At 43.3% G+C, this 12,570-nt stretch overlaps 1 protein-coding gene across 1 annotated transcript in view; it reads left to right on the forward strand.

Moving 5' to 3' along the window:
- The window catches only part of LOC147664962 (uncharacterized), a gene marked incomplete at its 5' end in the record, with an annotated part of 393,701 nt that overhangs the window by 356,019 nt on the left and 25,112 nt on the right, over nucleotides 1-12,570 (forward strand). Inside the window, one exon of the mRNA XM_086949856.1 lies at nucleotides 11,100-11,241. Coding sequence (XP_086805982.1) covers nucleotides 11,100-11,241 — 142 coding nt within the window. The remainder of the gene's footprint in view (nucleotides 1-11,099; nucleotides 11,242-12,570) is intronic.

The following is a 12,570-nucleotide window of genomic DNA, read 5'->3' on the forward strand; positions in this document are numbered from 1 at the left end:
TGTTAATGACCAGGACCAAAACACAGCACTTGACCAATAACAGGCTCACGCGCCACGAGCAAGTTATTCTTGCTGCGGAGAACGTGACCCTTAAGAGGTGCTCTGTCTTGAATCCTGCTACTTTGATGCCACTCCGTAATGATATAGAAGACGAGGAATGTGAAGATCACGATTGCCTTGATGTGACTGAACTATGTACCAAGCCAAGACCGGATATTGTGGATGAGCCGTTGACCGACCCTGATGAAATTTTCATGGTTGATGGCTCATGTGTAAGAGACAATACTGGTCAGTTGAGAGCAGCTTATGCTGTTTGCACCATTACTGGAGTTGTGGAAGCCGCTTGCCTGGAAGGAGTATACTCCGCACAGGTAGCTGAAATCATTGCATTGACACGTGCCTGTTTAGCAGGTAGCAAAATTCGAGTCACCATTTACACAGATAGCCAATATGGTTTCGGTGTAGTTCACGACTACGGGCAATTGTGGTCTCAGAGAGGTTACATGACCTCCTCAGGTTCACCTATTCGAAATGGGGAGTTTGTGCGACTGTTGTTGGAAGCATTACAAGGTCCGGCAGCAATTGCCGTTGTTAAATGCGTAGCACATACCAAAAATACGGATTTTGTGTCCCAAGGCAACAGGTACGCCGATGAGGTTGCGCGCTACTGCGCGGAGCAAGGATACTCTTTCACGGAAGTGGAAGTGGGTGGGACACAGGAAAAGACAGAGTTAAACATGATGCTAGAAACAGTAGATACTTGGGATGATTTAAAAGGCATGCAAGAGAACGCATCAGATCTTGAGAAAAAGACATGGGAAACTGCAGGTTGTGTAAAAAGTGAAATGGATTTGTGGATTTCAGCAGATGGAAGGGCAGTATTACCAAATCAATTAGTGAGTCCAATGGCACGTCAGATACACGGTCCAGTACATTTAGGAAGAGATGCCATGCTGCGGGTATTTAGGCAGACTTGGTTTAACCCCAAGTTTAGAGTAGCCGCAGAAGCAGTGTGCCAGAGGTGTGTAACATGTCAGCAATTGAACGTAGGGAAAAAGACACCATTTACATTGAGTCACATTGGGAGGTCTGGTGGGCCTTTCAACAGAATGCAATTAGACTTTATTGAGATGCCAAAATGCAACCGTCTTAGGTATGTCCTGGTTGTTGTGTGTATATTTTCCAGGTGGGTCGAGGCATACCCTACACGCAGATGCGACACACTCACAGTAGCAAAGTTGTTGCTTAGAGAGTTAATACCGTGCTCCGGGGTGCCGACCTCTTTGGAATCAGATAGAGGGACACATTTCAACAGTGAAGATGCTTTGCTCTGCATTGAATATTGATCAGAAGTTGCACTGTAGCTATCGACCAGAGGCTTCGGGAATTGTGGAGCAGATTAATGGGACGATAAAATCCCGAGTGGCCAAGGTGTGTTCATCGACATCCTTAAGCTGGCCTGATGCCCTGCCATTGGTACTCATGAGTATACGTAGCACAGGAGAACAGGTCTCTCCCCACACGAGGTTCTAATGGGGAGGGCAATGAGGCTTCCATCTGTCCCAACTGCAGCTTTGTTGAATATCACAGATGATCTAATCCTGGATTATTGCAAGGGACTTTCTGATGTCATTCATTCTGTGTCTCTTCAGGTGCAGACGGCTGAAATTCCATCTTCCAGAGACCTATGCCACGATCTGTGCCCTGGTGATTGGGTGGTGGTGAAGAAACATGTCCGGAAGAATTGCCTAGATGTGCGCTGAAGAGGCCCCTATCAGATAATCCTGACAACGAATACTGCTGTCAAATGCGGAGGGCTGCCAAACTGGATCCACGCCTCCCATACTCGAAAAGTTCCTGCACCCCTGGAAGAAACAGCTCCTCTCACAGATGAAAATCCAGCTGTGGACGAAGAATCAATAGAGGAGACCAGTCAAGCTGTGGGGGTGTCGGAGGAAGCTGGGAGCGCGTCAGATCAAGCGGAAGGAAGACAGGACGACAGTGAAACTGACGTTGCCACAGAAGGAGAAAGTTGCTGTGAATACGACTCAGACACTGATCAAGCCACAAGTGACCAAGAATTGAGTGTGAGAACAAGAAATAGGAGAACAAGGCGTGGAGAAGCTAGTTGGCCTGAAAGGAAGAAGAGGCCGAGCTTGAAGCCAACTCCCGGAAGAACCCTTGTTCCTATAACCGAAGACTCAGATCTGGACGAAAGTGCACAGAATCAAGAACAGGAGGGTCCAAGAAGATCAAGGAGGATGCGCGTACCCTGCAGAAGATACGCCACTCCTGAGTGGACCTACCTTGCAGCAGATGTCGTGTGCACAGAGATCCGGGAGGGTGAGGGAAGTGACAGTGACCAGTACTGACCCAATCATAACTTTGGAAGTGGCGTTGTTGGTACCTGGAGTTGAAACCGAAGGGTTGCTGACACTCACTGTCCCTAATCCTCCATATCTGAGCAGAATAAGAGAACTGGTTTTAAACAGAGTAGAATTTCCAACTTTTGGTTCAACGGTACCAGCACTCGAGGAGATCATTCTTCGCTTAGAATTGTTAGAATACGTGATTAGAGCTGCTGGAACACGCATGATAGTAGACACCTAAAGGACTTTGTAAATAAACAAGATTGAGAAGATAACCTAGCGCCAAGTGGAAGAAGAAGAAATTTAGGGACTCTTCCATTTAGTGGACGGAGAAGGGCTAGGGTTGTCTGTTGCTATAATTCAAAGGACTGATTTCGCAAGAAGGATTGTCAGCTTCCAGGTGTGGTTCGAAAAGACTGAATAAACAAAGAAAGCATTGTTGAAGGAGCAAAGAAAGAGACTTTGTGCCGTAACAGGAAATTAGAACTACACTGTCTTGAGATCATGGAGGCCGGCAACCCGAACCGCAAAGCAAAATGCATAGTAGGCACACTTTTAGTGGGAGTAATTTTTCTTATAGCTTTAGTAGTTACTGTATCATATATAGTGGGACATGAAAATGAAGCAAAGGCAACAAATGAAGCAAAGGTTGTAGTAACCCTGAAACCTAATACTGCTGGTAAAAAGGAGGACAATACAGAGAAAGATAAAGCTTTACTAGCAGCAGAAGCTCGTAGGTTGCACGTAGATGAATCACAAGGGAATTTCATATCGAATGCCTATGCAAAATTACTGTATGAATACATTGATTCCATGGACGCAAAGGACTGCTATGTCTGCATGCAATTGCCAGCCTCTGTAGACGAAGGTATCAGATATCATCATCTTCCATTGACTTATGGAATTACATGTAGCTTGTTGCTCAGTATATTTTATGGACGCGATAGCTTTGAGTATTATTTTTCAGATTTTGATGCTGTTTTACCAGAGGTCCCAGCCTACAAGCACATGAATAAATGGGACTATTACAAGAGTCAGGATCGATTAAGGAAATTTTTCATTCCTTGGAATACGTTAGATACTTCATATGCCCGAAGAAATAATTTGACTTGTAAAGTGTCAGAAATTGAGAAAAAGTTTGTAGGGCAAGTGGATGATCGATACAGAAGGCAGAAGATCCTAAAGGCTTCGGGCCAATGGAAAACAGATTGGACCGAGGAGGAAAAGTCACACAAAAGGAAGGGTAGTAACGGTCCAATAGCTTTAGATCGAACACAAAAAGGGAAACTATGTATATACAGGGGTAAAACCTACTATGAGAATGTGTTTGTGGGAGAAGTAAGTTGTGAACATGCCTTTCAATTAGAATATTATACAAAGGATTTCTTGAAAGGAATGCAGGTAATTCCGAATGTATATTTTGTATGTGGAAGAAATGCATACGTGAAGCTACCGGATAATTGGTACGGATCATGTTATTTAGCAATTGTCTTCCCCAAAATATATCACGCTAAAGATCTAGAAATCATAGAGGGAAAAACTCAAGCCAGAGGGAGAAGGGATATAAGCGATGCTGAAGTAGTTGGAGATGTATTTGGTGCTATGTTCCCTCTTTTAGGGTTAATACTGAATGATGTCAAGATCAGGAGATTGGCAACAGTTGTAGATAGATTATCTGCCAGTACTGCTAGCTCATTAATGCTGGTAGAAGGAGAGATGCAATCGAAAAGGGCAATGGTTCTCCAGAACCGACTTGCCTTAGACGTTCTGTTAGCCAAAGAGGGCGGAGTCTGTAAGGCTTTGAAGGTCCAGGAATGTTGCACTTACATTCCAGACAATTAAAAACCTCTTGAGAAATACATACATAATATCACTGAAATCCATCAAGAAATTGAGGATCTGTCGAAAGTGAATGTGTGGGAAAAAGTGGGTCACGGAATGGGTAAAGTTGGAGGTTGGTTTGCCAACCTAGGGAAGAGTTTCATTTGGTACATACTAAAACCTATCATCATAATAGTGATTTGTGTAATCACACTGTGGGGATTAGTGAGGCTGTATCAATGGTATAGGTCGAATAGGTTGCAAAGATCCATGAGAGAGCAGGCGCAGAGGTTAGCTGCGATGCAGGACAACCAGTACAGGAGTCTGAGGGCTCTAGAAATGATGAAGCGAGGGAGTGTTGCAACAAGTTCCGTTTGATTCAATTCATTCCTTCAGGGATGGTGTTGTGATGGTGATGACCTCTAAAGGTCATCAAAGGGGGGAACTGAGAGAGCGCAATTTGAGTAAAATGTAGAAGTGCACCATATTTACACGCACGTTGCACAAGTTTAGTTAAAGGAACAAATTAGAGTGTCAACAATGTAGAATGCATATACTCACGAGTGTTTAATCAATATAGAATATATCTGGGTGTGAAAACTAATGTAGTGATGTTTAGAAATGATAGAATGCTATTAGATTCCATGTTATGTGGCTGTTGCAGAAAGGAATGTAATGCTGCTAAACGTAGAAATGTGCAGGTCTCATGGCAGTGCATTAAAACGAAAACGTGCCTTTACATTTCCACATAAATGGATTAATGCTATTATAATCCAAAGTATTATCGGTCATAGACTGAATATATGTTTTATAGAAGTGTTTTCCTATAATCAGAGTGTAATAAGCTAGAATACTGTTTTAGGCGGATAAATAAAGGTTCATAGAGTGCACAGGCCCATTTCATGTAATTTAGTAGGCCTGGAAAGATAGTCGTTTCTTTGATCTGCATGTGCTAGTTAAAATTCAGGTCTTGTTAAGCATAAATTGTGGACCAGGCTCGAAGTTTTACGACTTAAGAGATAAGTTGGAGGCCGGAATTTGGGGCCCACTTCATGGGTGTCTGTTTGCAGGTGCGAGGGGGTTCCAATCAAGAGAGTGATGAATAGAGCTCTGTTCGGGGAGACAGGCATAGGCCTGGAGGAGGCTTCAGGAATTTCCTGGGGGGTACCGGCGTGCCGAGAAGAGCCTGAGAAGCAAGGTCAACGCTAACGAGAAACCCAGAGGAGTATCAGCATGGAAAAAGCCAGAACCAACACCACGTGAGGGGTGTAAGTGAGGGGCGTCTCTGAGGGGCGTTTCAACTGTAATTGTGATTTTGTATTAGGGACAGCACCCCTGGGTGGAGAGAGAGCAGATGGCCTGAGGAACCTAAGAGAGCGGATGGGTAGGCAGATAGAGCATAACTGCGGTGCACAGATTTACAACAAAGGCTAAGGGAAAGTGAGTGATCTTCTTTGGAAGTCACCACGTCTGACACCTTTTTAGGTTAAGATCTTGCTAAGTTGGGATGTCACTTAGACTAGTGTAGAGACAGTCTAACCTGGATTTTTCTTCCTTTTGTAAATGACGCTCAAGTTACAACTTGTGTCTATTCTTGCAAACCTGCTGATCTTTGAATTAGTCTTGGTGATATTCTTCTGTCGTCTAAGAGCATTTAGAGAATTCATGTTTGTATTGATGCCAGTATATCTTTTAACCCTGATATTGAGATGTTTGTATCTCCAGTTATCTTTGGCTTTATAATAAAACTTTAAAACTTATTTGTGGTAAGTGATTCTTCAGAGTTGTGTAAAGTCTAAACTGATTAACCTAGTAGTGGATTGCTTTTTTTACTCTACGACAGGCAACAAAGGTTCAGTCGACCGGAGTGGGGATCTAGATCTATAACAATCAGATAAGAGATCAAAAATCCCGCTGTACCAACAGCCAGGCCAATAGCTGTGCCGATTGATAGGTAATGGGATTAGAAAAAGAATTTCAGTAAAGAGCCTTGAACAGCAGTAGTTATGCACAAGGCTGATACGGAAATGTGCATATTTTCATATAAGTGCATTGACTTATCTTCTGCGGGTGTTCATATCACTGAAATCCTGACAGGCATTCAAGCATGACTGCATATTTATTGGTCAAATAAACATGGAAATATACCATTTTCAGTCTTATTTTTTTCACAAAACCTATAATAAATATGGATAAATACTGATAAAGTTGACAAAAAATAAATATGGATAAATACAGATGGAAATGTAAAAAAAAAAAAATACCATAAAACTGTGAGCCCTAATTATGTTATATTTTACAAGCTACTCTGGAATCTGTACTTATTCCTTTTAACACCCGAAAAAGTTTTTAAGTAGTTAACGATAAAATAGAAAAAATCTAACCATAAATATGTCGTTAAAAAGATATGCTGAGTCAATCTAAAGGAGGGATTTGATGAATGCACCTAGGCAACAAACAGGCGGGATGCCTCCTGTAATCTTACCTACTGCCTAGGCAACTGTATATTGACTCATACTTGGAAGCTGCAACAAAATACAAAATGTTAAGGTTTTTACTACTTTATAACTCCCTGAAACAGTTAGAGGGCACTTTGAATACTTCCACTTGTGGGTTTTGTAACAAATTTAACAGAACTTTAGAGAACATTTTAAGTCCCTGATCTGGTTTGAAAGCTATGCGCAGAAAATAGTATCTGCCAACTTTCAAGAAATTCTCTTCTCAAACCAAAACAGAAGACACTAGGGCCTGCTTCTCTTTCCAAACGAATGGCCTTTGGAAATTGACTAGATTTGTAGACATAGGCTACAACATACTTAAATCTGCAGATGATTGTAACTAGGAAGCCAGAGCTGTGACCATTTAGATCTTTGTAGTTGAACTTTATATGTATTTTAAAATTCTATTTGTGGTCCCTTTTTTCTTTCGACTCTCGACCTGCCATTTGATTTTACCTATTTATATATATTTTTCAGGATTTTATGTAGGATGGAGACGAATATTTTATATATTTATATAGTACTGTAGGTGAGTTTGTGATTTTTATTTACACTTAGCACCATAGGGGACTTTGTAATCTTTCTTTACTTGTTTTTATTGTTATGAATATTACAAATGTAAACAATAAAGTATATTCAATCACTATTTGAAAGGGACTTGCTATGGGCGTATCTTCCAGTCTGCGATTCGAACACTGATTTATCAAGGATTTGTGACCGGAATTCGACTTCTAAGTTTGGGTGATAACTTATTCACAAAGGGGTAGGGTTCCCCTCTGGATTCATTCCCCTATGTGGATGTTGAAAAAAGTTACAAGGTGAATAGGAATATTACTTCGGGAGCACTTCCAATTCTCAGTAAAGTTCTTTTCAAAAACAGTCCTCTAAGGCAGTGTTTCTTAACCTGTGGTCCAGGGATCCCTGGGTCCAAGAAGCCTACTCAGGGGGTTCGTGACTGCTTAGACAATTAAATATTAACATATAAGTAAAGTATACATAAATACAATTGTTGAATGTAATAGTGAAAATCGTCACCAGTTTGCACCGCTTTTTACTAAATTGGTACATTCGTACAGTATTTTCTAATCAAGATTTATGGGTATTACAATCGGCAACTTTCACGCCCAGAGATAGTCTGTTTTTTAGTTTTCTCGTCAAGTGACCATTCAAGGGCGCCCAATCGCGGTACTCCGGAGCCAAGAATACGGAAGTGCTACAAACCCGTAATGGTGAACGTGAAGCACATACAGCCGGGTTACATTTTGCAGAGTGCGAAGAGACGCGACTTGTCTTGAGTAACTGTAGACATCAGTTATTTTAATTAGCCGTGACGTTAAGATACATTTTTAATGTTGAATACTAATGCGAGCTCGTGTTTGCTTCATCGTAGAAACGGGGTTTTTCATATTTTGAAGAGCTTTTATATATCGGAGAGCTGACATGTAAGTGTTTTTCAGCATGGTTTTTTCACAGCAGAGTGGCTTGGATAGACAGCACGGTAGATCGGTAAAAGAGCACAGTATACATATGGCATTGATTGTAAGCACACATTTTTTACAGCACCTGGTTATTGATCACTGGTCCATCAATTGCACTATTCCCGTTTGGTTCACATGGAAAGTAAGCACATGATGACTGTTATATATTACATTGCAATGTAGACCACTTAGGTATGAAGGTATTTTTTGATTTACAGCGATGCTCCCTGAGGAAGGGCTCTGTGCCCGAAATGCATAGGAGTCAAAGATAGATGCCTTGTTTATGTGAAGAATCACAATGAAATGATGAAATAATTTCATGAATACAATCTCATAACAATGAACAAGAAGAATAAATAAAGATTCAATTGCAAAAAAAGAAGTAGTAAATGTCATTTGTGGAGTCCCATCTGTAGGAACCAGAAGTTGTGCAAAAGGGGATGAAACTAATGTACCATTAGAAGCACATGTATCTGTTTGAATTCAGACGTCCAGGATAGGAGGCGTTACCCGCGTAGCACCCATAACTATTTGAACTTCAAACGAAATTTGGATTAAATAATCAAGGCTGTGCACCAATCTCCACATCATTTGGTGTCTAATAGACACCACCACCATATTAATCATTTTCCACCCCGGCCGCAAGGCGACCGAGGCGAAAAAGAGGTGGACGGTCTTTCCGTCCGCCGCGGTCCCCCCGCCATACTAATATGACGGGGGGGGGGAATTTAGGTGCGGATGGCGGGCGGATTGCTCCCGCCAGGCCGGCGGTGGCTACCGCCAGCCTGGCGGGGGCAATCCGCCCACCATCCTAATAAGCCCCTTAGTATGGATGATGAGTAGCTTCAATGCCATTTCGAAAAGCTCCAACCTAACCTATTAAAATATCCATTTTTTAGGTCTCGCGACCTATCGATGTGCGCAAGCGCATCGAGCGGAGCGAGAATTCAAGTGGCGAAAATCTTCTTCAAACCACGGGCTTTCAGCCCCGCGGTTTTCATGCAGTTCACGTGAACCACGTGATTAAACATGCACGTGCATCGGCAGCAGGCTCGCAAAAGGCTCTCCTCCCTCCCCACATCAAAGTAATCAATCACCCTCCCACAGGCTTGCCCAGCGCTGCCCCGCCCCCTGCTTCACGCCCAGGCCATCTGTTCCCTGCCAGACCTCGTTTAACTTGTTTTCCCTGCTTGCCTTGCTCAGTGCGCTCCAAAAGGCCAGACTTCTGTTTCCTTGAGACAGAAGTACTACTGCGATGCTGCCAGTCTCTGGCACTCAAGAGGTTCCATAATCATAGCACGTTATTTGAGGTGTTACAGAAAAATCGGGCAATGATTAAAGGCACGATATTTAGGTTTACACAATAGTCTTATAGTCTCGGCTCTTTTCCGGCCACTCACCCACGCACACCCACGCAACGCCACTCACCCACGCAACGCCACTCACCCACGCAACGCCACTCGCCCACGCAACGCCACTTGCGCACGCAACGCCACTCGCACACGCAACGCCACTCGCCCACGCAATGCCACTCAACGCCACTCGCCCACGCAACGCCACTCGCCCACGCAACACCACTCGCCCACGCAACGCCACTCGCCCACGCAACGCCACTCGCCCACGCAACGCCACTCACCCACGCAACGCCACTCACCCACGCAACGCCACTCACCCACGCAATGCCACTTACCCACGCAATGCCACTCATCCATGCAAATCCACTCACACCCACGCAGTGCCACTTTCAGACACACAACGCCACTCACACCCACGCCAGCCCACTCTCACACACGCAACGCCACTCTCACCCACGCAACGCAACTCACACACGCAACGCCACTCACACACGCAACAACACTCACACATGCAACGCCACTCACCCACGCAACGCAACTCACTCAAAGCCACTCACACACACACGCAGTGCCACTTTCACCCACACTGTGCAGTGCACAATAGGTCTCGCAGTAGGAAAGTTGGAGCTATTGGTTTTGTAAATGACAAAGCCCTTTATGTTTTTAAAATGAAAACAAAAATAAAAGGCATTGTTATTTGCAATTGTAATAGCTCCAACTTTCCTACTGCGAGACCTATTGGCAACGCCAGTGCTTGTTTTATATTTGTGAATGAAATAAAATATTTTATCATTTTGTATTTGTTTGATGAATGCTTGTTTCTGCATTTTTGTGTGTAATGTTTTGCAGTTTCAATCTTCGAAAATGCTTAGGCTGTGTTCCTAGCTTCCAGTAATGACTCTGTGGGGGTGCCTGGATTCAAGTAATGATTGAGGGGGAGGGGGTCCCTGTGTTCCAGTCGCGACTAAGAGGGGGGGTCCATGTAAGACAAAAGGTTAAAAACCACTACTCTAAAGAAAACGGTTTGCCTTAAAAAAGTGTCACACATTCACATACCTGGTCGTCTACTGACTCTTGAAGGCCCAAACTGTGATTGTAGCGAATCACATGGGGTCGCAAATTACGACTTATCTAATGAATATTAATCAGGTATGTTGTACTGCGACCCCCTGTGATTCAGTATTTGGAGAACCAACCTATATCTAAGTAGGTCTGTTCCCAAAATAAGATTCCATCAGCAAAAAGTTTAGTAAGTAATTTGCAGCCATTTTTTACTAATGTAATCTTTTCACATCAGGCCCCCATTGCTGTTGGCTCCAGATTTTAGGGTTAGCGCATGCTCAGGATGAGCTCGTTTATGTATGATTCAGGTTATGCCTAATTTCAAACTTTTGTGGAATTATGGTTTTGGCATGCGTATTGCCATCTTTTTGCTCCTTTTGCTGCACCACCTGAGCCTACAGGTAAGATTTGAGTATTTATGAACTTTCACAATGGTTTAAAATACCTTTTGTATGCACTGGCTAAAGCATTGAAATCAAATAGATTTTAACTAATCTTACCTTGCCCTATTTTCAGATTTAAAAGCTTCTCCGGAAAGTTGAAGAATAAAAATGGGACTTGGCGCACGTGGCAGCATTTGATAGCAAAATGTAACATGATAACCAAAAATGCAGAGGTTAATAGCCAAATTGGAGAATTTAAAAAAGCAGTAATATTGGTAAGTATGTGTTTTTTTTTTAATGTTTTTGTTGTTTTAAATATCAAAATACAAAAGGCTCCCACAGTCTGTATCTGCCACTTTGTAACTGATGATTTAACAGGTTAATCATTGTCTCTGTGTTGGATTGTGTGGAACTGTAATGAAAAGGTCATAAAGTTGACGTACGAATATAATAGCAATTCGTGCCTCTCACTATGCTTCAACCAATAAACCAACAGGCCATATGTGTTGTCACTTCTCAGACTTTCCTCTTGTCTGTTGAAACTAGAACATTTTCATTGGTGAACCACATGATCCCCCCTTCTTATAATGTGTCTTGGTGTGTACATTTAAACCTGTTCTTAGCATCCTAGCTTTCCGTTAGAAACATTTCTGGAGTGGAATGCAGAGGGTCTTGGTTTGGTAGTAATGCTATTGTGGTTCTGTTGGGAACAGCTTGCCTTGGTCCATGAGAATTAAAAAAAAATCCTAATTTATCTACAACTTTGAGTGGAGGAGGATCCTCTCATTGGCGACTAGGAGGAAAAAGTACCTCTGTTCTAGTTATTTGCCAGTGGTCTTTATATAGCTCCCCCAGCGACCCGGTCCCTATGAGGATCCTGAAACAGATAGGAACCACTATTGCCACCCCTGTTACCGATTTAATCAACGCATCCTTTGCACGGGGTCTGGTGCCACCGAGCTGGAAGGGAGCAGTTGTGAAAGCACTCCTGAAAAAGCCTCACCTAGATCCATCAGATCTGGCGAATTTCAGGCCTATTTCTCTGCTTCCTGGACTCGCGGAAAGGTTGGTGAACCACCATCTATCACACTTTCTTGAGTTCAATGGCCTGTTGCGTAATTCGCAAACAGGCTTTTGGCCGGGTCAGGGCACCGACACTGCTCTTCTGGCAGTCGTTGTGGAAGCCAGAAGCATCTTGGATTCGGGAGGATCAGTGGCAGTGATCCTCCTGGATCTCAGTGCGGCTTTCGACACTGTTAATCACCAAGTGCTAATTCAACGGCTGTCAGATGTAGGAGTGACAGGGACTGCTTTGAAATGGCTTACGTCATTCCTTAGCGACCGGACTTACCAGGTATGGGAAGGCAGCGCACTATCAGCGTCAATCCCCCTCCATTGTGGTGTGCCACAGGGCTCATCCCTAAGCCCCACATTGTTTAATGTGTATATGGCCCCCCTGGAGGATGTGGTCGCCCCATTTGGTATCAAAATCGTGAGCTACGCTGATGATACTCAGCTGGTGGTCGCCTTATCCCAGCTTGCTAAAAGTCCAGTCATGCTGCACTCCTGCATGTCCAAAGTCAATACTTGGATGTGTGAATCGG

Source organism: Lissotriton vulgaris, unplaced genomic scaffold (genome assembly GCF_964263255.1).
Source record: "Lissotriton vulgaris unplaced genomic scaffold, aLisVul1.2 SCAFFOLD_1271, whole genome shotgun sequence".
Classification (NCBI taxonomy): Eukaryota; Metazoa; Chordata; class Amphibia; order Caudata; family Salamandridae; genus Lissotriton; species Lissotriton vulgaris.